Below are 21,095 nucleotides of genomic sequence, written 5' to 3'. Positions count from 1 at the left end.
AAAACATGCAGCTCTTCTGTGATGTTGAAGATGAACACTGAGTAGTGAGTGACTTCCCCATCTATCAGCTGAAGAAGACGCCTACAGAGGGTCAGAGCTCAGCAGCTCACCTCATCTCTAACAAAACTCCTTTGACTCCCTCTTGTGGTCATGAGAGGTCAATACATATGTAAAAAACAAAAACAAAAAAACAGCATACTGGCTGCAATATTATTAACGAGACACCACTGAACTTCATCAAATTAAGCATTTATTATTGGATATATATGTTCTCCCATACAAAGTGCAAACTAGACAATTGAAGTCTGATACTTCAGCATAATATTTCGTTGTATAGTGAAGAAATTAGTGGATAAAAGCTGCATTCATGTTGACAAAATGTTAGCTACCTTTCAAAGACACTGTTTGGAATCATAGTTTTAAAAGATCTTATGTGTTCTCTCTCCGACACAAGACAGCTTTGCTGAGAGGAACCAAGACTTTGAGTTTCTTGTGGTTAGCTTGTTGTTTCACTGAGCCGACAGCCGAGAAGGCACTTCAGGTGTGGTTGCCGTTAGCGATTATTGCCATGATTATGCATCATCACCGCCACAGAGCGCAAGTAATGCCTTACGATAGTCACCGCCGGCGTCTCCCTGCAACAAACAAAGACGGGCACAATTTAGGAGAAAAGGCAAAAAGTATCAAGGTGTCTATGTAGGTAAAAATATTATGTGTGTACCTTGATCATCGAATGCAGAGAGCAGGCGAACAGCCTCCTGAACTGAGCTCTGATGTCCAACAGGTCCACCTCACTGCGAGTCACCATCACTCTGATCAGGGTGTTATCGTCAGTGCCTGCACCCTGAGTCGAGAACACACAATGCAGTGACCAAACACCTCACAAACATCAACGCACAACCGTAAAACATACATGAATAACTCCATAGTGATAAGCATTAAGCCCTTTTGCCTTCATTATGTCATAAACCCATTTTGACAGGTTAAACCATTACTGGCAAACATGCACCGACTCAGATAGCCTCACTTCAAGCTGCCAAACCTGTCTGTGCTGTTACCTTCATGGCGTAGTACAGGGTTTCAGCAAAGTAGGCAGGAACACTCCTGGCACACTTCACTGTACAAAAAACACACACAGAAAGGAAATTCATCACTGTGTACTTATGGGTAGTAAGACTGAGTGATGAACTGAACCAATGTCCAAGTATGACGCCATGACCCAGTTTAAAATGTGCTACAGAAATGTGGTTTTTGCAAGATCCAAATAGGAAAAAAGCTTTGATGATCTCTCTCTCTCTATCTATATATTATTTTTTCATTTGCTGATGCTTTCTTTTTTAGTTTATTGTTGTGTTGTTTTACCAGGATTGAAATAAAGCCTTCCTTTTTGGGGGGCAAGCGACAAAAGAATAACTTCAGGGAGTCGTCTAGAGCACATACCAACGGCAAGGAGGAGGTCCTTCAGGTTTCCAGATGTTTCTCTCTTGATACTCTCCTCAATCTCATATCCAGACAGCTTCATGTAAGCGTCGAATACTGGAATGCAAATAAAGTTTGGAATGAGTCTGATGTTAGTGCAGCTATACGGCTTATCTCCCGTTTCAGTAAAGCTCAACCCACAGTGTGTAGGGAAAGTGTGTAGGACCAAATAAGAACCTGTGGCAGTAAGTGGAGGTGAGTAAACTTCAAATCAAAGCTGTTGAATCTTGTCATATATTCATTTAGCCAACACATAATTGACATCACTGGCTGCAGATGTAATTTGTTTCAGAGTGCAAACACTGTCCACACCCTGGACCACTCTGTCTTCACCCACTCATACAAACTGTTTTTACCCCACACTCACAAACCTTTCCTGAGGTGTTCTGCACTCCGGTTACCCAGGATGGTAACAAAAGATTGTTCATCAGTGCCAAACTTCTGCTCTCCAGCCTTGAAGAGGGCCTAAAACCAGAAAATGACAATTATTTAAGGCGTGGTTTTTTTTTTGTTTTTTTTTGTTTTTTTAAATCACAGGGAGAACTGGCAGAGTACAGGAGAAAACTTGAAAAAAACTGCACATTTTTACTGTAAACTCTGCAGGAGATTATCCTGCTTTTGTAGTCTTACAGGTCCAGAATGCCCATTTTTGTGGACTACCAAGCCTGAATACCTCAGATCCTGCTGCACTGATACTGAGTCTTTGTACTAGACCCAGCATGTTGTTGTCCGATCCAAATCACTGTGCTTCACTTTGAAGTGATTTCCACGTGACAAAATTGATTTGCAACAGAAATCACACCTAGATACATTTCACTAAGCTATCTATGATCAGATTTGGCAGTAAAAACTCCAGAGAGGAAAAGAGCTGAGCCTAGTAAAGATTCACAGGACCTTTTCTCTAAGCAAAAACATGACAACATTTTAAGGGAAGTTTTGCTCATGTTGTCCAGCAGAGGTCGTCAAACCATCTTTACAGACTAACTGAACACCTGACCAAACGCATGTGATGGTCATGCCGTGAGACTAAAAACAAAAGCCACTGATGATGAGGAATCAAATATTTTAAAAAGCCTACCTGAGCGTCACTCTCGATGCTTTCCGCCTGGATCCCCGTCTGCCTGTTTGCCTGAGAAGGGACAGAACATTTTAATTAAAGAGAGGTGAGGAGAGAAGAGGAGAGGAGAGGAGAGGAGAGGATTACATTTACCTGAAGAAGAATAACCAGAAGCCTCTGGAAGTGACCTGAAGTGTCACCCGTTATATCTTTCTCCAGGTCGTCATCATACTCTGAAGGAAACAAACTGCAATACTCAATGCCCTCACATGACCCCAAAAAGATTTGTGTCTTCTCCAAGAATCAAAACAGGTGTCTTTTACTTCTTAGCACGTTGAATGTGCTTCATTTTAAGTACACTAAAATTATATTGAAACCATTATCAGTGTGAAAAAACATTGTCTAACTTGTGTGTGTCTGTGCAAGTGTTACCCTGTTTGTAGGCAGCGACGATTTGCTTCACCTGCTGAGATGTTCTGGAGGCAAGAATCTCCACAAGCACTTTCTCATCTGTCCCTGCCCCCTACAGGCCAAAGTGGGAAATGTCACAGATGCCGCCTGAGTTTCCAGCTGCTATCGGTGCTAAAATTTCTGTCTGTACATGAAGATCATGGCGTGAGACTTCTGATCGGTTTATATCCGTCACTGGCACACGTACCTTGATTGCATTGCGAAGTGATGTCACATCATAAGTAATGGGTGGAGTCATCAGAGCCACAATCAGCGTCTCAAATTTCCCGCCCAGCTCTCCTTTCAGGTCATCTATCAGGTCCTGACAGATGTGGAGATACACAATATGCACTTTAACGAGGTGTGGATCACCACAAACCCAGAGTGTGAAGCAACTTTCTACTATTGTCAAATACTTTGAAGCCTCATTGTACTTAACCAAAAAAAAAAAAAATTGCAAAATACACTTAGATTCAGATTAGGGTTCGAACAGCTACCTGGCTCTGCTCAAAGGTTCAGTAAACCTTTGTGTTAACGTCAAGCTAATGTTAAACCAAATGACGCTTGTCGTTTCATCTTTTACGTCAAGCTGTGCCAACATGACAGTAGCTAGCAGCAGCTTCGTTTATTGCACATTAAAGTATTGTTTTGCAGTCTTAATGCACTGTCAGCTAACTGTATAACCTGTATGGTGAACAGAGGTGTAGATGTGAGCCTCTTTTTTTGTAACTAATCTTCACTAATTCATTGACTGTTTGTTCAATGTTTTTGGCAGCGTGGGTCCAGTTGTAAACACGTCAGATACGTCATCATCACCTTTACAGTTAATATGGCAGATTTGTTAAACTAGTTCATGCCCCAAGTTTAGTATTTCTGGTCTATTGCTAGGCAAAACGATGACGTCACACATGCATTTTGAAAATTTTGTCTTTGTCACGAAGCTAAAATTGCACTTTTACAAATGGGTTATTTTTATCCTGTTGGTAGATGGTTGCTAAGCAACACTATTACATCATAACATCTGATATAGATAACAGCCTTGGGCGCAGATGCACCAGGTTTTGTTGCTCCTGATCGTGTAGGAGGAAATCGCAGGCAGGCACAGATGTTGTGTATTGTAGTAAGACCGCTGACTAAATACCCAGAGCAACATTAGAGGGATAAATAAATATTTACATACACAGAGCTGTGATTTATTAACATGAAGGTATTAGCGATTTAAGATAATCATATTTCAACAATAAAAATATAGGAAAATTGGGGCTTTTTTGTAGTTTGTAACTTTTTTTACTACTGGTGCACAGTTCTATTTAGTATCATCTGCATTTTAGAGCATTCCAAACCTCTGTAATAGAGAATTACAGAGATTTGGAATTATAGATAAAGTGCCAAGACTGCAGAATGAGTCTGAGTGAGATTGGAGTGGCTTAATGCGGGGCAGTGTGACTTTGGCCCACAGATTTGCTCGGCTATAACAGTGGGACAGTTAAACTGAAGGTGTGACAGATGTGCTCGAGCGAGGTAACAGCTATCCAAGAGGTGTTCAGACCTTGCCATACAGAGTTTTGAAGCTGGCCTTGATCTCCTGCCTCTGGGCGTTGCTGCGAGCCGTGACCAGCTGCAAGATGGCATCCTCGTCGGTCCCTACAGTGACAACAAACACGGTTCATGAGCAAAGCTCTTTATGTCACAGGATACGCTGCATGCAGCACAAATTGCATAACAATGGTCCTTCGCTGTCTAGGTGGATTCATATTTACATCTATTCAAACCACATAATTACAGCCTGCAGTCTAGGTCAGCAGATGTGTTTGCTCACAGTGACTCATCTCAAGTTACTCTGCTCACGTGGTTGTGAGTCACTGCTGTCTGTGCGATGCTCCACCCAGACAGCAGGGATTTCTACACTGAAAAGAAATTCCCCGAAACAAGCTCTCCCAACTGCATGAATGAATAAACATGATCAACTTACCCAGGCCTTTCATGGCCTTGTGCAGAACCTCTGCGTCCGCACTGGCACTGAAATTTGCGCTGGGTTTTACAGTTCCTCTGTTGGCCTGCAACATGGAAGATGTGCACAGAGAAAGTTGTTCTTTGCACTTTTTTTCCAAAGCCAAAGCCTTTTTGACTAAAATTCTTCTTTCTGTTGCACCCGATTACCTCTCCACAGAGACACTCAACTTCTACACCTTTATATGTGTAAATGCACACAACTTTGGTACACCTTGCTAGTACTGCCTTCATTGAGTTTAGTTTAGTTTCAACAAGGTGGTGGAAACACTCTTTAGAGGATCTATATTCACAGACAGCATCACACGGCTGCTGCACATTTGTCGGTTTCCCATCTATCTTGCTCTACTGGTTTGACATCTCGTGACTACAGAGGCCATTTGAATACAGTGAACTCATGTTAAGGGAACTGGTTTCAGAAGATTTGAGCTCTGTGACATGGTGTGCTATCTTTTTTTTTTTTTTTTGAAGTGTCACAGTTTAAACTTTATTGGCATGTTTGGCAGTAGCGCACAGTCTTGAAGGAACAGGAACTCTTCACAAAGAGTGCATTAGCTTAATGGTGTGCTATCCTGCTGAATACGTTCCCCATATCCTCACACCACCACCTCCAATCTGAACTGTTGAGACAAGCCAGGATGGACCATGCTTTCATGTTGTCTAAGCCAACGTCACATTCAAATTCACTTTAAAATCACCTTTCTTCCACATTCTGATGCTCAATTTGAACTTCAGCAGGTCATCTTGACCTATGGGATCGTACATGCACTGATATGATTGGCTGATATTTGCTTTAACAAGCAGCTGTAGCTAATAAACTGGTTGGTGAATGTATAGATGATGAAGTACGAAATCCTCCATGAAAACTGCAATAACACATGCAGAGTATTTGTCGGTAGAGTGGTAGCTATGATAATTACATTACACATATTGTTATTGTCAGTTGTATATATTCTGTTTATATCCAAGGTTATCATTCTCAATGTAGTGCGGTGTATTTAACACCAAGTACTGCTGATATTATATGGGCACATTCTTAACGTGTACAGTATCATCAAGGACGTTGGGTCTTTGCAAAAAATTCAAATCACTGGATTTAAGCCCACAAATATTCATTTCTCTGTGCGATACAACAGAACAATGTCAGATGTGTATACTTTGTTAGGCACATAGTTTTGTACACCTACTCCTGATTTGTACTCAGATTAATGACCCAATGACTTACAGCTTGACTTTAACATTGATTTTTAGTAAAACAGTCCCTTTCTGTAACAACAATGCACTGATTCCAGACACTCCCGCGCTCATAAAAATCAGCGGAACGTTTAGAGAGGAAAACTACTGGAATGCTTCTGGAATTCTGACCCTCAAAATTTTAAAAAGTCAAAAGGTCTAGGAACACAAGAGTCGCTGTTAACAACCAGGATTTTGTCTGTTTCTGCACGAAGGAATGTCAAAATGACACGCATCCAATCATCCAATCAAGCAAAAAGAGACTCAACGTGGCTCCTTGAACAAGGAGGTATTTAGACAACAACAACATAACACAATGCACGTCCCTCACACTGGAATGCTAGGGGTTGGAGTCTGTAGCGAGTGATGCACTGATTCCCCTGAGCGGGTCCAGGCATGACCTGAGGGTGGGGGGGAATGTATGTAAACACCACAGGCCATCACAGCTGGCGTCTCTCCTTAAAAGCACTTCTTATTACTTACCATCCTTCTTAACTGGCTGCTGTTGCCATGGAGACTGTACACAATCACCTAGCAATGCTTTTGCAAAAGGATGTCCTCCATTATGTACCATTTTATTGTTACCTGTGCAAATGCTGTCAACAGAGTTAAGCTCCGGTGATCACGACTACAGCTCTAGCCTGATACCCGATCCCGCATAAAGATGCAACGTATCATTATTATGCCATCTTTAATTAAAAAGCTCACTAAAGGAAACATCCTTTTATTTTCTTTGTGCAAACAGGATTATACAGTTGATCTGTTGTGGCATCCACATTATGTGCTGTAGTTAAGTATTTACAGAAGCAGCACTGTGTGCAAGTGTGTGAGTCAATATAAAGTCCACACTCGTCAGGAAAGCAAACAGGTGTGTTGGGAGAATAGTAGAGGTCTGTTGTTGACAGGGATAATATTACATATATCAGATCTGAATGCACACGTAGTAGAAATGCTTGTCTAAGAAAGACCTATTCAAATGTTTTGTTAGCCCTTCATAGTAAACACGCTCTCAGAATAAACTGTCAGGAAACGAACAACAGCACAGCTGATGACATTTAAAAAAAACAAACAACAACACTTTTTTAGTAACTCAACTGCTGAAAAGTAAGAAATTCCCCTTTAAGAGGGGGAGGCTGGCTTTAAACTCCAGACCAGATGTGGAAATGTGTGCATTACACACAGAAAGAGGGGGAGAAGTGGAAAAACGCAGAGGAGACCCACCCGAATGGAGCAGAGCCCACATGAGTCATACACCAAACTTCCCCAAATGAGATTTCTCTCCAGCCTCACGATCATGCGCGCACACCCAAAACACGCATATAAAAACGGATCTAACTTTTACTGTTTCACGATGTTTAAGGTTCAATACAAACTGTAAAAGCGTCAAAGGTTAACCTGCTGTCTCCCGACAACAACAACGCTCACCGAGAACCTTATATAAAGTTTCATAAAGTGGGCGTTGTCTCGGACTTTACCGGCTTAAAGCCAGTGAGTCAAACATTTGCATAAATAACGGTTTTATTCCTCGAGACTTCTGCAAAATCTGATTAATCAGCAAGCGTTTTATATTCAGTTCTGCGTGTTTATTTGCGCTGATATCTGAGAAATGAGCAGAGTGGAAAGGACTCACCATTTTTGACAGTCTTTTAAGTTTGTTTTTCCAACGAAAGAAAAAAGTGCAGATCTGTTGGAGAGAAACAAATGTTATCAGGCAAGGAGACGAAACAACTCTTTATTTCCGGTAAACTTTCTACTGTAATTAACTCATTCCTAATCATCTCCGCTAGGGTTTCCTGCTGTACGGTATATACAGCAGCTGCTATCTAGACTACAAGTCTTTTATCATCAGGTGGAGACGGGGTCCGGCTGTGCCCCTGATGTGCCAAGATAGATAGTATCCCCGAAGGCGTCAAACTAAGCTGGGGTCTCCAAATCACGGACAAACAGTATCCCATAGTCTTGATCTTTAGTTCAAAAACACTTCTTATACTGAATAACTACTCCTGCAATTTTGGAGATGTTAGCTCTTTATTCAGTAAAGTTACAGGAGGATACAAATAGTTATCAGGCAAAAAGTCCTCAGTTTGTTAAATAATCCCGTCCACGCGAGAACAATAATATAAATATATATTTTTTCTGTAGTAACCCTCAAACTGAACGGTAATGGAACGACACTCATTTTTCACAGAACTAAAACATCACTACTTCCATGTCTAGTTGGCTATAATGGAGGCGGAATAAATTGGATCTGCTTTCCGTTCGCAGCGAATGCTCCGGACGCAGGGGAAACAGATTTTGTCCGGGATACCTATCTTGGCACAACCTGGTGGATACAACGGAACTTTCTATAGGTCTCCTATAAGTGAGAGTGAACACCGGTGAGGCACTTACCGATGAACCGCAGCTGTGAAACGGAGCTCAGAGGACGGAAGGAGAGACCCGCAGAGAGCGAAGTGAGGAGAAGTAGACAGGAGAAGCTCACTTGGAAAAACTATGCGCGTGAGTGAGTGAGCCACACCCCAGTGCTTAGGGCACCGGGGCTGCCTTGCCCCTGAGCACTCTGGGAAATGTCGTTTTCTTACGTGGTTGAGCTGCTAACAGGGAAATGATGACAAGGGTCTTTCTCGCGTCTTTATTTCATGCTGCGTGTTTTATAATGGTTTATAAGAGGAGGTGCGATATTTTGCATCTAACATGCTCCTTCTGGAGTACTTGGAGAAGCGGAGCAAGTTGAAAATACAATATTGACATTACATATTATAAAGTTTCTGTGTAAGCAAACAGATGCTTAGTTGTTGGTTTAGCCTGAAGGCGTGGTTCCCTCCACCTCCTTCTGATTTCGTGTCCATTACATCCTAGTGGAAATTATAACTGTGAACGTGGCATGGGATGTTTCACAAAAATGATTTGCAGCACTACACAGTGTTTACAAGTTACAGCTTCTAGTCCATTTCCTTGATAATGCTTCGGTCACGTGTTTATTTTCATGACTTGATGTGAGAAGATACGGTGGGCGAAATGATTATTTCATCTTCTGCTGAATTTGTAAGTTTGCGGATTTGCAAAAAAAAAACCTTTAATTTTTATGGTAGTTTAATTTTAACAGAGAGACAGAACAAAAGGTGCCAGAGATAATTTATCGCTACTGTTTGATGATGCAACCTATAAAAACACGGGTGAACTTTAACAGAAGGGCAGGTATTCATGTCAGGGGAGACTGACAGAAACATGGCTGTCACCGTGAAAAAAATGTGACCAATAAAGAACGTCACCATTGAAACACATATATGGATTTGATTTGTATCATTAGGATCATGAATGCTCTTCATTTAGTAGCCTTCTGCTTTGGCATGTTGGGAATCTTCATCCCATGTCAATAATTTACCAAGTAAACTGAGAGGGAGTGATCGATTCAAACAAAGAAGCTATACACACACAGACAGAGGTGTGTGTTTGCCTGTTAAAAAACACGAGTTATGTGGGTAAGATTTGTGCAGATTTTGACACCATCGCACACGACTGAAAGCTTTTATTATAAACACAATTTTTGAGAAATAAAGAGTTGATTTTTCACATTTAAATGGGTAAAAAGAAATACTGAACTTCCAACATCACACTTGTATGAACTGCATGTGGGAAATTGGCTTTTTCTGAGACGTCATGATTGATGCTGCCAGTATGTCCAGGTGTTACAGGAATAAAAACTTTCCCCTTCAGCATGACAGATTGCCAGTACTTACAAATATCACACACACCGTTCTGCATCGTGAAGATCAAACATCCCAATTTTCTTAGCATTGACATAGTTGGTACAAAGAATTTTTAACTGGAGGATGACTTTAAGCATCAGTTTATCAGAAAAAGTTCTGAGGGCTTCACCCATACACATTTGCTTACGACTCTGGCTATTGGAAGCTCCGAAATGCTCCATCCATCCATCAGTTTATTCAATTTAGGGACATGGGGGCAGCTGGAGCCTATCCCAGCTGTGACAGGGAGAAAGGTGGGCTAACACAGACAGACATTCACAGCTAAATTGGCCAATTTAGAATTACAAACTGTGGGAAAACCCACAGAGCACCCAGAGAATGTCCACACGGATACTGGGAGAACATGCAAATTCCACACAGAAAGGCCCCAGACAGCTGGAGGAGTCTTCTTTCATTTCTAACCAGTGCACCACCGTGGTTGTCTTCACAACGCAAACTCTCAACTTCATCCAAAAATCTTGCTGTTGTTTTTTTTTTTTGTATTTTTCTGGACTCTTTGCACTTCTGCACTCATCCAGCACATATCAAGCTGAGGTCTAGAAGTAATCATACATTTATGAACACTATGAGCAGAATCGCTCCTGGAATGACAGACATGACATTTAATAAAACTGTAATCCGACTGACATGCATCCACGTGTGGATGCAAACATACTACGAATACAACATGCATCAATAAACATACTATTTTGAATTACTATTTAAAGACACCTAATATATTTTAAATATTATACCACAATTCATAAATTGATCACATTAATTAAAAAACAAGAAAAACAGGCCGCTTTTGGAAGCAGGTGTACATCACACCGCGTGTTTGTCACTTTCTGCCTCTGAAACGTTGTAATTGTCTGAGTAAGAACCAGAGTAACAGAGCCAACAGCATGCTGAGCGAGGCGAAGATACAACAGTACACCACCGTGCTCCATCCCCAACCTGCTCCTAAAGGAGGCACACCATTCATCTCAGCAAGTATGCACCAGGATGGACAGACCGCTGTCTGAAACTGTTGCCTCTTAGAGTTATGGTGATGTACAATAACACTGTTAGGGTCTTATTCTGTTGTCTACAGGTAATTATTTGGTTTTTCTTGTCTTCTGGAAGATGCGACCATCCTGAGAGGCCCAGACACTAGGTGCTAAAAAAATAACAGCTTCAGTCAAATTTCTTCAAGATCAAATGGAAGAAGATGAAGTTCCAAGAATGAAGGTCTTAACTCAAGCCTCCAGTGTGTGATCAGAGGAATATTCCGCAAATATGAGGAGCATTCAAATGTATCCGATTTCTCTTTTCACTTCTTCTTCCTTCTGTCCTCTTCTACTGGATTTTCTATATACTCTTGCTTTCCCCTTTTAAACCCACAGGTAAATATGCCATCGACACAGGCAGACGGACAAATGGATGCAGACATATAGAATATATCACCAGCTACCCATTTCAGTCTGACCTGTGAGCCCACCCACATGAAATCTCCGCCCTTCCCTCAGGTGACTTCCATCATCACATCTGATTAAAACATACTTTTAAAATCCATTCTGCCTGAATAAAACATATATTTTGTAGGTTCAGTACAATGTACACTCATTTACTGCAACACTTTATTAGGTACACATTCCAAAGATCAGACCCCCTTTTGACTCCACAACTGCCTTATTTTTTTACTGCATAGATTCAAACATGGTACTGAAAACATTCCTCAGAGATTTTGCTCCATGTTGACATGATAGCACTACACAGATTTTCAGCTGTGTATTCATGATTTTAATCACCACATCCAGCAACAATCAGTCCAATTGAGATCTGATGATTGCGGAGACCATTTAATACATAAACTCACTGTTCATGTTATAGAAACTAATTTTAGATGAATTGAGCTTTTTGAATAGCACGTTATCCTGTTATAGGCGGCCATCAGAGGATGGGTATACTGTGGACACAAAGGGATGGACATGGTCAGCAACAATACTCAGGCTGTGGTATTTAAACAATGCTCAGCTGGCACTAAGGGCACAAATTGTGCCACCACCCATATGAATCATTGATGCAAGACAGGATGGATCCATTCCTTCATGTTGTTTAGACCAATTCTGACCCTATCATACAATGTGATACCCGGTATGGTCTTCTGCTGCTATAGTGTTTTATGTTTTCAGATATGCTCTTCTATATACTTTGGTTGAGATGGGTGGTTATTTAAGTTACCTTTTTCTTACTCTCAGCCCAAAGGAGTCTGAACATTCTATGCATATTATTTTAATGGATGATTAGATATTTGCATTAGCAAACAGCTGAACAGGTGCACCTCATGGCGTGGCCAGTGGGTGTATTTTAAAGTCCATTCTCCATGAATAAAACATGCATGCTGTAACCACAGTGTATTCGTACATGCAAGTACCTTAAAGAACCCAGTTTCAGGACACACTAGGCAGCACATTGATGAACACAAGCTGAGCTTTCATGGAAAACGTAACTGAAATCAACAAAACCAAAACAGAAGGAACCAGAAAGACAACACAGTCAGTAAAATTGGTTAGCCAACAACTTGCAGAGGAGAAAATAGGACTACAAATAAGGACCATAACTACAGGTGAATCCAGTGAAGGTGGAGTTGATAGCGAAGGAAAACAAACACAGAGGAAGTAAAATATGGGAAGACCCACAAGGAACAGCAGTTACCAAAATACAACAGGAAGTTACTGCAAATGAAACACAAAAGGCATACAGACAAGGGCAGTCTTTCTGTCTTTCTATCAGTGTGAAGAAGTTTAGCTACACATCAGATGTCAGAGTCAGATGATTCATGAGCTATGCAGTATGAAGGAAACAACATATTTTCATCAAGTAAAGTTTTCATATGCACAAGTGTACTTGTAATGTATGTAATGTAATGTTGACATTACATTCATCTCTTATGTTATTGTGCCATCAGGTGGAAGGCAGGAGAAAATGACTCTATTGCACATACAATTTACTCAGCAGGTTAGTCTCACCTAAACAGACAAGTACCTGCATAAATAATCAGGTGCTAACACAGGCATATAGGCCAGAATCACACCAAAGGAAGCAAACAGATGCAGAAAAGCAGGGAATATAAGACACAAGGAAACAATCCCACTGGAACCCTGGGCTAAGGTCATATTTAGCAACTAAAGTCTGTAGAGTTTTTCTTCTTTATAACAATTATAATAATTTAATATTATTTAAAGAACAACAACACAAGCAAATGAATAGTTAAATACATTATCCTGAAGCAGAAAACCCCATGTTTGGGGAAAAAAAGAAATAAAAAAATCTGATTTTCAAGGACATTGCACACAAAGATTTCATACAAGTAAAAACACTGAGATTGTTGTACGAAAAACACTCTTCAGACTAACCATCCAGTTCTAGGTGTGGCACAACATGTGATTACAAGTTTTATCAATTCAGGTTTTACTTACTACAAGCTATAAACTCCTAGCCTCATTTCATATGTAAATATGCTCTTTAGTTACTAATAAGTGGTTGTTTTTAAAGGAGAAAGGCTAAATAATAATAACTCTCTCTGGTAAAGAGACCAGAATAATAGTATTTAGGTATGGGAATACATTTGATCATTTATTATTACTAGCTTGGGTTATTTATTTATTTTTAAATATGGTTATTTGAAAAAGTATTATTTCTTCATACTGACTTTTTCCACGTTGATTATAATTGTCATATAACATAGCGAATTACAGAAAAAAATAATCTGTTTCTAGTTTTCTCTTAAGTGGTCTGTGGAAACAAGGACGACAAAAGGGGAATAAACGTAGTCTGTGCACTACAAATAAATATAATTAATATTGCCGTGACTGTTAGCTTGTTGCATGTGCAGTGAACAGGAGCGCAAGTAGCAAAGACGTTGAACAGGTATAAGAAGGCTGCAGTTTAAATCTTATTTAAGTGTTAGAGGCTGCACAAGCATTGTTGATAGGCAGTCATCAATACGCCACACCTACTTTCTAGAAAGAACGCGATTTACTCGGAATGATCTTGTATTTAGAGGTGTCATTTCATGAATATCTACTTTTATAAACGTAAATGTCTTTCTGATATGTACTTTGGTATTCGGGCGTGTAGAACGTTAAATTTGGCGTTTAAGTCTGTCTGATATTTGTCCGGTAGTTTGCTAAATCTGTGCACCGACGGTTATTTGCTCTGGGCCCACCCCCGCGTCTGTCGGTAAGTGGTATGATCAGCAGCGATAAATAAGGGTACACGCGCGGCTGTTCGCTGTAGTCGAGATAGCAGATTGACCTGTGATAGCTCAACTTTAGCAACAATGGAGTGGACCCCGATGGAAATCAATCCGGAGGTAAGGAAATGTGTGCTTAATTACAACAGTAATGCTTTCAAAGACAGCCGATTTTTGTCTTACCGCTGTCTTTTTTCGTTTGTTTTTGTTGTTTCAGATGCTGAACAAGGTGCGTATGAAATTAAACGTTAGCCGCCGAATAATGGCGACATGTTAGTAACCACTGATTGACCCAACCGCGAGGTAAGTTTCACAGAGGCTAATTAGTTTAGAGGGCTGTTAACGTGTTTCCAACATTGAAACGCCATCAGACCACTACGAAGCACCAGTATACCAGTAGAGGTGTAGTTGCATCGCCAACTATCCAGGTAACAGCGTTAATTGATACTAAAAATGAAATTATCAGGGTTAACAAGAGTTTGACCGTTATCCCATATTAACGGGCAGTAGCATCCTTCCCGCGGCTGTCCCAGTGTCTGGGCTAAAGGGTGTGGCCTGAGTGAACCAGCATAACGCAGCATCTCTGAGCAGCTTCTGAGAGCATCGTCTGCCAGTGTGCAACTGTTGGGGCTTATTCTTTATTCCGTCATCGTTGTGCCTTTCAGATGATGGGAAAGCTGGGCGTTGGTGAAAGCTGGCGCTTCGTCGACGTGCTGGGGCTGGAGGGTGAGCAGCTCTCCTCCGTGCCGAAGCCGTGCTGTGCCTTGATGCTGCTCTTCCCCTTAACGCAACAGGTAACACCAGGGTGGTGGCGCTGACTACTTCCTGGAAGGGTGGGTCGAGCAAGCGAATATTGGCCGTATCAAGTGGGGTGACGCAGAGATGCAGGGAGGGCATGGATAGAAAAATAACTCCTAATGTTATTTAGATGGGTAGAGGAGTGAGAGCGAGAGAGATGGCTACAAGGAAATGAATCAGCAGATGCTATCACTACTATAAGTTTGAATGCAAATGGTTAAAGTTTAATATTTTTTCACATACTAAACAGTTTAAACATACTGCAGTTAATAAAACAATGGAATTTTTTTTTTTGATGGTTGAGATTTCCTGACTCGGCTCATTTTAAGTGGTAGACCCACTACACAGTATTATCAGACTGATGATGACATGCTTCCCCCCCCCCCCTCCCGCAGCATGAGTCTTTCAGATCTCAGCAAGCTGATAAGGTTTCAGGAGGTTCTGAGGCTTATTTCTTGAAGCAGACAGCAGTCAATTCCTGTGGCACCATTGCCCTGCTCCATGCTGTGGCTAACAACAAAGACAAAATGACTTTTGGTGAGTACAAGAGGGATCTGGTGCACCAACTGAACATGTGAGTAAATATTTAAATTGGTGAATAAAATAATTCTGCCTGTGTAAATTTTCCTACTGGACTTTCCAAATCTGTTTCTATAAAATGCATGGAGGAAGTGTACTAAATGAAAGGTTAAACAACAAAGAGTGCTGTTACCCCATGATTCAGCTTGATGTGCATAATCAATCTTCCTGGTATCTAAGATAATGTTGACATTTTCAGATGGTGCCTCTGCCTTGAAGAAATTTCTGGATGAGACAGCAAATATGTCTCCTGATGACCGTGCCAAACATCTGGAGAAAAACAAAGTAAAGTGCAGTTAAATTATTTGGTCTATAATAAATCTGATTTGGTAGATGAGAACCAGAATACTTTAATAATCCCTAAGGAAATTAGGATTATGGTTGCTCCAAGACAGTAACAGTAACATGTTGAACTAATTAAATAATATGATACATTACATAGTTTACACATTTAAGAAATGGCTCTAATATATACAAATCGCTCAATTATAAATATCAAGAATATTACAGAGGTGAAATATATGATTGACATTAAACTCTAAACTGAAACTTTGTCATTTGATGTTTTACTGTAAAGCATGTGCCACGGGTGTAACTATTGCAGTGTGCACAGTGTATTATATGGAGTTGTAGAGGGAGATGGGCAGGAATGATTTCCTGTTTCATTCAGTGGTGCTTTTTGGTAATCTCAGTGTCTCACTGAATGTGCTCCTGTGACTAGCCAGCACATCATGGAGTGGGTGAGAGGCATTATCCAGCATTGTCCTTATCTTGGGCAATATCTGCCTCTCAGACACCACCCTAAGGGAGTCCAGCTCCGTTCCCACAACATTACTGGTTTTGTGGATCAGTTTGAGTCTGTTGACATCTGCGACTCTTGACCTGCTGCCCCTGCATGCAACAATCCTGAGCATTGTCGAAAAGATATTAAAAGACCTCTGCTGCCACCTCAGAAAATGGAGACTACTTTGGCCCTTGTTTTAGAATTCAGTGGTGTTTTTAACCCATTCAAGTTTATTTACTGTGTACTCCAAGGTATTTGTGGTCCTCCACAATGTCCACATTGACCATGGATTGAAACGGGTCAAGGGTTTCCTGGCCCACCTAAAGTCCACAATCAACCTAGATAACTGGAGTCCAGCAAGTAATGGAGATTATTGGGACTGCTGAGAGACATTGACACCAAAGTCTAATTGCTGGACAAACTAAAAATTAAAACAAACTCTAATCTTTTTATCCTAAAGTCTTCACATCTAGGAATATTAGATGACTTGTACAATAGTCTGTCTGTAGTATACTTGTGTCGACCAACCAAATAAATGTAATGGCAAAGTATTATTGTATAAGGGGCTCATCTGACCTGAAATCAGCTCAATTGTACAGGGAAACTTCCAACGGTCCATTTTAAAATGGATGCTTTAAACTTCAGTTTGAAATGACTTGTCCTCCTTTGTGTGTATATATTAAAAAAATGCTATATTGTGCAAACATTGTTAATGTCACATAGGTGTATGTGTCTTTATATTCCAGTGTCATATCTGAGACTAGTGTCTGCTAGCAAAGTTGTAGTAAAGTGAAAATGAGTGAATATAATGGCCTAGAATTTCTAGAATGTTGCATAATGGAATTGGTTTTTAAGGCCACTTGGGGGTGCCACATACTGCCAAATTTTCTTTAGATGTAGTAGGTGGGTTCACTTATATACAAAACACTATAAAAACCTTTCAAACTTGTTTGACTGCCCTGCTACTTTTTTTTTTTTTTAAATAAAAATGGAAGTATTATGTTTCATTAGTTACATCTTGCACGTTCTTCCCCCTTTTAGGCAATCTTTGATGCTCACAATGAGATTGCTGCACAGGGCCAGTGTCGGGTAAGGCATTTTACCACAACATCAACACACTGTACCACATTCAGACCAAACACATGTAATGCAGGTCAATGTTAGACCTGTGTAGGACAACTTCATATGAGATTGCTGTTATGAGCAGTTTTATTTCATTAGCTTCCAGGCAGTTACATTGTTATGGACCACATGTGAGATGGGGTGCGGGTTATTAAAGAGATCAGACTATATATTTAAACAGAAGTAGTTGTTATGGTATCTTTGCTTTTTTCAAAGTTATTCATTTTGTCTCAACCTTCACAGCCAGAAGCAGATAAAGTCAACTTTCACTTTATTGCCTTCGTCAATGTAAATGGACAGCTGTATGAATTTGGTAAGAATTTGGCCCCATGCACAATCCTGTAGTTACTGTCCCTGTATTTGTTTTACATTGTGGATTCTAATATCTTATATCTTAAGATGGGAAAATAAATGGACCAGTGAACCACGGTCCTACCAAAGAGGAGTCCTTTGTAATGGTATGTATATCCAGTTATTGAACTTTTCAGTTTTTGAACATTTACAAACTGAAAATAACAGTCATTGTTCTTTGCATATCAACTAGTCGTGTATTAAACTGGAGAGGGAGTGTGAATGAGAGTCTGCCAAACTGGGCTTAGTCAATTTGTATATCTGATATACAAATTGCAGTCATTTAAAATGAGGTTAAATTATTACATAACCTGGCAATGAAATGCAAAAATGTGTGAGAGTTTTGCAATTATTAATTTGCTTTGTAAATTTTTATTGGATTATTTATGATTGCAGCAAATGATCACAAGGCAAACCCACGTTTATGTGAGATAAAACCGCATCATTAAATGTGGTAATTTATTGAGAACTAGATATGGTAAAAGACTTGCCTCTAAAGTAAGAATTAGTATTTAATTTAATTGAAGTTCAACAAGCTGGTTTGTTTTATGAACATCTGCTTGTAATGCATTACTACTACCGGAGGATGGCAGTATTGCACCTGGCAATGGTGTCGAATGCTCAACAAGTTCCCAGTTAATACCACAGTATTGTTTTAAAATCACCCAGCTACTAGGAAGTTGAATACCTTCATTCCACTATGATAGACTTGCACTGAAGTGGAACTTGCTAGACTGCTGCTTTCAGAGCTACCTATGTGCACAGCATGTAATGCTGTTGAAACATTTAGAGCAGAGGTCCTCAACCTTTTTTGCGCCACGGACCGGTTTATGCCCGACAATATTTTCATGGACCGGCCTTTAAGGTGTCGCGGATAAATACAACAAAATAAAACTAGTACCGGTACCGAAAAAAAAGAATTTATTCATAACACACGTGAAAAGACAAAGGAAAACAGAGTAAATGATACAAACGATAACAAAAACGCTGAAAACAGATTTAAAAACCATACATTTCACACCTGAACCTCAACTCTCGCGGCCCGGTACCAAACGACGCATGTACCGGTCCAAGGCCCGGGGTTGGGGACCACTGATTTAGAGGATGAATTTCCCTAAAGTGTTTCAATTTAACTTAACATGGATCTGTGTTAACTGGCAGCACTAGACCTCATTATCAGGGCATTTACATCAGTGATATTGCCCTACTAAAATATGAAAATATCAGCAGTAAAATAAACGTTAATACAAATGCGCTTTAGGACAGTCTCTCCTCATATTCTGAATAGTGCACTCCCATTTTAAAATTAGTTGATGTATTGTTTAAATATAGTGGATTGTTTTGAATAATTAGTTGACATGTCATCTTTTGATCATATCTAGGATGCAGCCAAAGTGTGCCGTGGATTTATGGAGAGGGAGAAAGGTGAAGTGCGCTTCTCTGCAGTGGCTCTCTGTCAGAATTAAGATGTTCAGTAGGACACAAAATTGAGCAAATTGTAAACCAAAATGTCCTGGAGCGTTCACATGACAAACAATCAACAGGCAACCTGTGTGCGCATACATCTGCAGACACTATGCACTAAAGCACATTGTTTCCACATTTCTCTTATTTCATGAACAAAGTCTTGTTTAGCATTACCACATGTACACAAACACAATCAGAGCCCTTTGTTCTGCAGACACTAACAGTACAAGCCTGTCCATACAGTTTAATGTGGTTTAGCTGTGAATCTGTACAGCATGTGGTCATTACCACTGCTTGTGTGCACATGTCTGAAAGTTTTTTCCACTGCATCTGTGTCAAACTCAGAAGACTGATGTTAAAATACCTTTTGTGCCAACAAGTGTGACAGATGAGACAAAAGATGTTGAGGGAAGTTTTGTTTCTGAAGCCCTTTAGTTTCTGTGTGGTTGAGTTCTTAATCTGATGTTCTGCTGAATAGCCCAAATGTATCTGTAGGAATAATCAACCATTGTTTAGAGCAAGGAAGAAACCTACTCACTGTTTTGAAACGTCTCTGGAAAACTGAGGTTCTTTCTGATAAGCTTATGTTTAGTGTGATCGCAAATCAGTTCAGTTCATTGCAGTGTTCAAAAAATGAACAGGCACCTTATTTAAAAACCCAAGGATCCACAAATGATCAAACGGATATACCCTTACTGTGCCAGTTTAACAGATAATACAACTTCCAAAGTGAAGTAGGGAACATCTGAAGTGCTACTGTATGTTGGTTGTTGTGCAGTGCTGGGTGTCTGGCTGTGTTTGAATTGTTTACCTTTCTGCACTTTCAAATCCTATGTCGCTGTCGTTATACTGTTAATACAGCTGTGGGAATATAATAAAGCAACTGTTGTCTCCTTGTCCTGTTGTCCTGTCTCCTAATATCCATTGGGTATATTTAAGTAAACGGTACAGGGAAATGAACTACTGGGCGATTGTGGCTCAAGAGTTGGGAGTTCGCCTTGTAATCAGAAGGTTGCCGGTTCGAGCCCCGGCTTGGACAGTCTCGGTCGTTGTGTCCTTGGGCAAGACACTTCACCCGTTGCCTACTGGTGGTGGTCAGTGGCGCCAGTGTCCGGCAGCCTCGCCTTTGTCAGTGCGCCCCGCTGTGGCTGTGAATGGGTGGATGACTGGTTGTGTAAAGCGCTTTGGGGTCCTTAGGGACTAGAAAAGCGCTATACAAATACAGGCCATTTACCATTTCACTGTTGAACTTTTCTACCCCTGCCATTACTCTAACATTACAGGCTTTTAGCTGACACACAAAGTGAAACCTTTGTCTTGTGATGTGGTTAAACGACCTCAGGCTCATCCTGGACTGCACTTGGCTGCTGTCCAACTTCAAAAGAGTGAAACTAGAGGAAAGAGCTGTCTATAGCACCTCATCATTGTGCTTACATAAGACAGTCTGTCCTTCAGGTGAGCAGGCAGCATACTGGCACGAGCAACACTTCATGTTTTGATAAGAAACAAAGGAACATGAAGTACACTCAGGCAGTTAGAGCGGAAATATTGCATTTATTTCTTACTCCGAGAATGTATTTCTGAACAGGTCACTGGATCCAACATAACTGGTTTGACCTGCCAGCTGAAAAAGCCACATTTAAGCTCAGTGATCTGAAACAGCTGTTATCACCAGTGCTGATAGTTACACATGACCAATCCATTCTTTTTAGTCTGTGTGTGTTAAACTCCAACACATGCCACTTAAATTGAGCTACAACTTAAATTGACTAACCTGGT

At 40.5% G+C, this 21,095-nt stretch overlaps 2 protein-coding genes across 3 annotated transcripts; one reads left to right on the top strand and one right to left on the bottom strand.

Moving 5' to 3' along the window:
• Positions 1-230: 230 nt before the first annotated feature.
• On the bottom strand, positions 231-8,766 carry anxa5b (annexin A5b). 2 transcript variants are annotated; one of them, XM_026171414.1, is made up of 13 exons: positions 8,621-8,766; positions 7,860-7,913; positions 4,959-5,043; positions 4,536-4,630; positions 3,195-3,308; positions 2,969-3,059; positions 2,690-2,769; positions 2,558-2,608; positions 1,851-1,944; positions 1,441-1,536; positions 1,059-1,117; positions 722-844; positions 231-635 (listed from the first exon to the last, which is right to left on the bottom strand). In XM_026171414.1, the coding sequence occupies exons 2-13, from the start codon at positions 7,860-7,862 to the stop codon at positions 573-575; spliced, it is 954 nt and encodes a 317-aa protein (XP_026027199.1). In that variant the 5' UTR covers positions 7,863-7,913; positions 8,621-8,766; the 3' UTR covers positions 231-572. The 2 variants fall into 2 exon arrangements, with proteins under 2 accessions (XP_026027199.1, XP_026027200.1); XM_026171415.1 differs by lacking the exons at positions 7,860-7,913; positions 8,621-8,766 and having other exon boundaries at positions 4,959-5,067.
• A 5,463-nt stretch (positions 8,767-14,229) lies between these two features.
• Positions 14,230-20,213, top strand: uchl1 (ubiquitin carboxyl-terminal esterase L1 (ubiquitin thiolesterase)). The gene is made up of 9 exons (XM_026171413.1): positions 14,230-14,335; positions 14,433-14,444; positions 14,881-15,009; positions 15,409-15,550; positions 15,792-15,877; positions 17,418-17,465; positions 17,742-17,811; positions 17,898-17,956; positions 19,232-20,213. The coding sequence occupies exons 1-9, from the start codon at positions 14,303-14,305 to the stop codon at positions 19,313-19,315; spliced, it is 663 nt and encodes a 220-aa protein (XP_026027198.1). The 5' UTR covers positions 14,230-14,302; the 3' UTR covers positions 19,316-20,213.
• Positions 20,214-21,095: the final 882 nt, after the last annotated feature.

This window comes from Astatotilapia calliptera, chromosome 6 (genome assembly GCF_900246225.1).
Source record: "Astatotilapia calliptera chromosome 6, fAstCal1.2, whole genome shotgun sequence".
Classification (NCBI taxonomy): domain Eukaryota; kingdom Metazoa; phylum Chordata; class Actinopteri; order Cichliformes; family Cichlidae; genus Astatotilapia; species Astatotilapia calliptera.
Note: the sequence above shows the minus strand (reverse complement) of the source record. Positions and strands in the feature narration are given on the sequence as shown.

What these genes read in the sequence shown, in the direction of transcription:
- anxa5b (XM_026171415.1), bottom strand. Translation starts at nt 5,052, where the DNA reads ATGTTGCAGGCCAACAGAGGAACTGTAAAACCCAGCGCAAATTTCAGT. An exon ending in TTCTGGTTATTCTTCTTCAG is followed by an intron (nt 2,609 to 2,689) that starts GTAAATGTAATC and finishes GTCCCTTCTCAG; the next exon opens with GCAAACAGGCAGACGGGGAT. An exon ending in CTCTGCATTCGATGATCAAG is followed by an intron (nt 636 to 721) that starts GTACACACATAA and finishes TGTTTGTTGCAG; the next exon opens with GGAGACGCCGGCGGTGACTA.
- uchl1 (XM_026171413.1), top strand. Translation starts at nt 14,303, where the DNA reads ATGGAGTGGACCCCGATGGAAATCAATCCGGAG. An exon ending in AACATCTGGAGAAAAACAAA is followed by an intron (nt 15,878 to 17,417) that starts GTAAAGTGCAGT and finishes TCCCCCTTTTAG; the next exon opens with GCAATCTTTGATGCTCACAA. An exon ending in AAGAGGAGTCCTTTGTAATG is followed by an intron (nt 17,957 to 19,231) that starts GTATGTATATCC and finishes GATCATATCTAG; the next exon opens with GATGCAGCCAAAGTGTGCCG.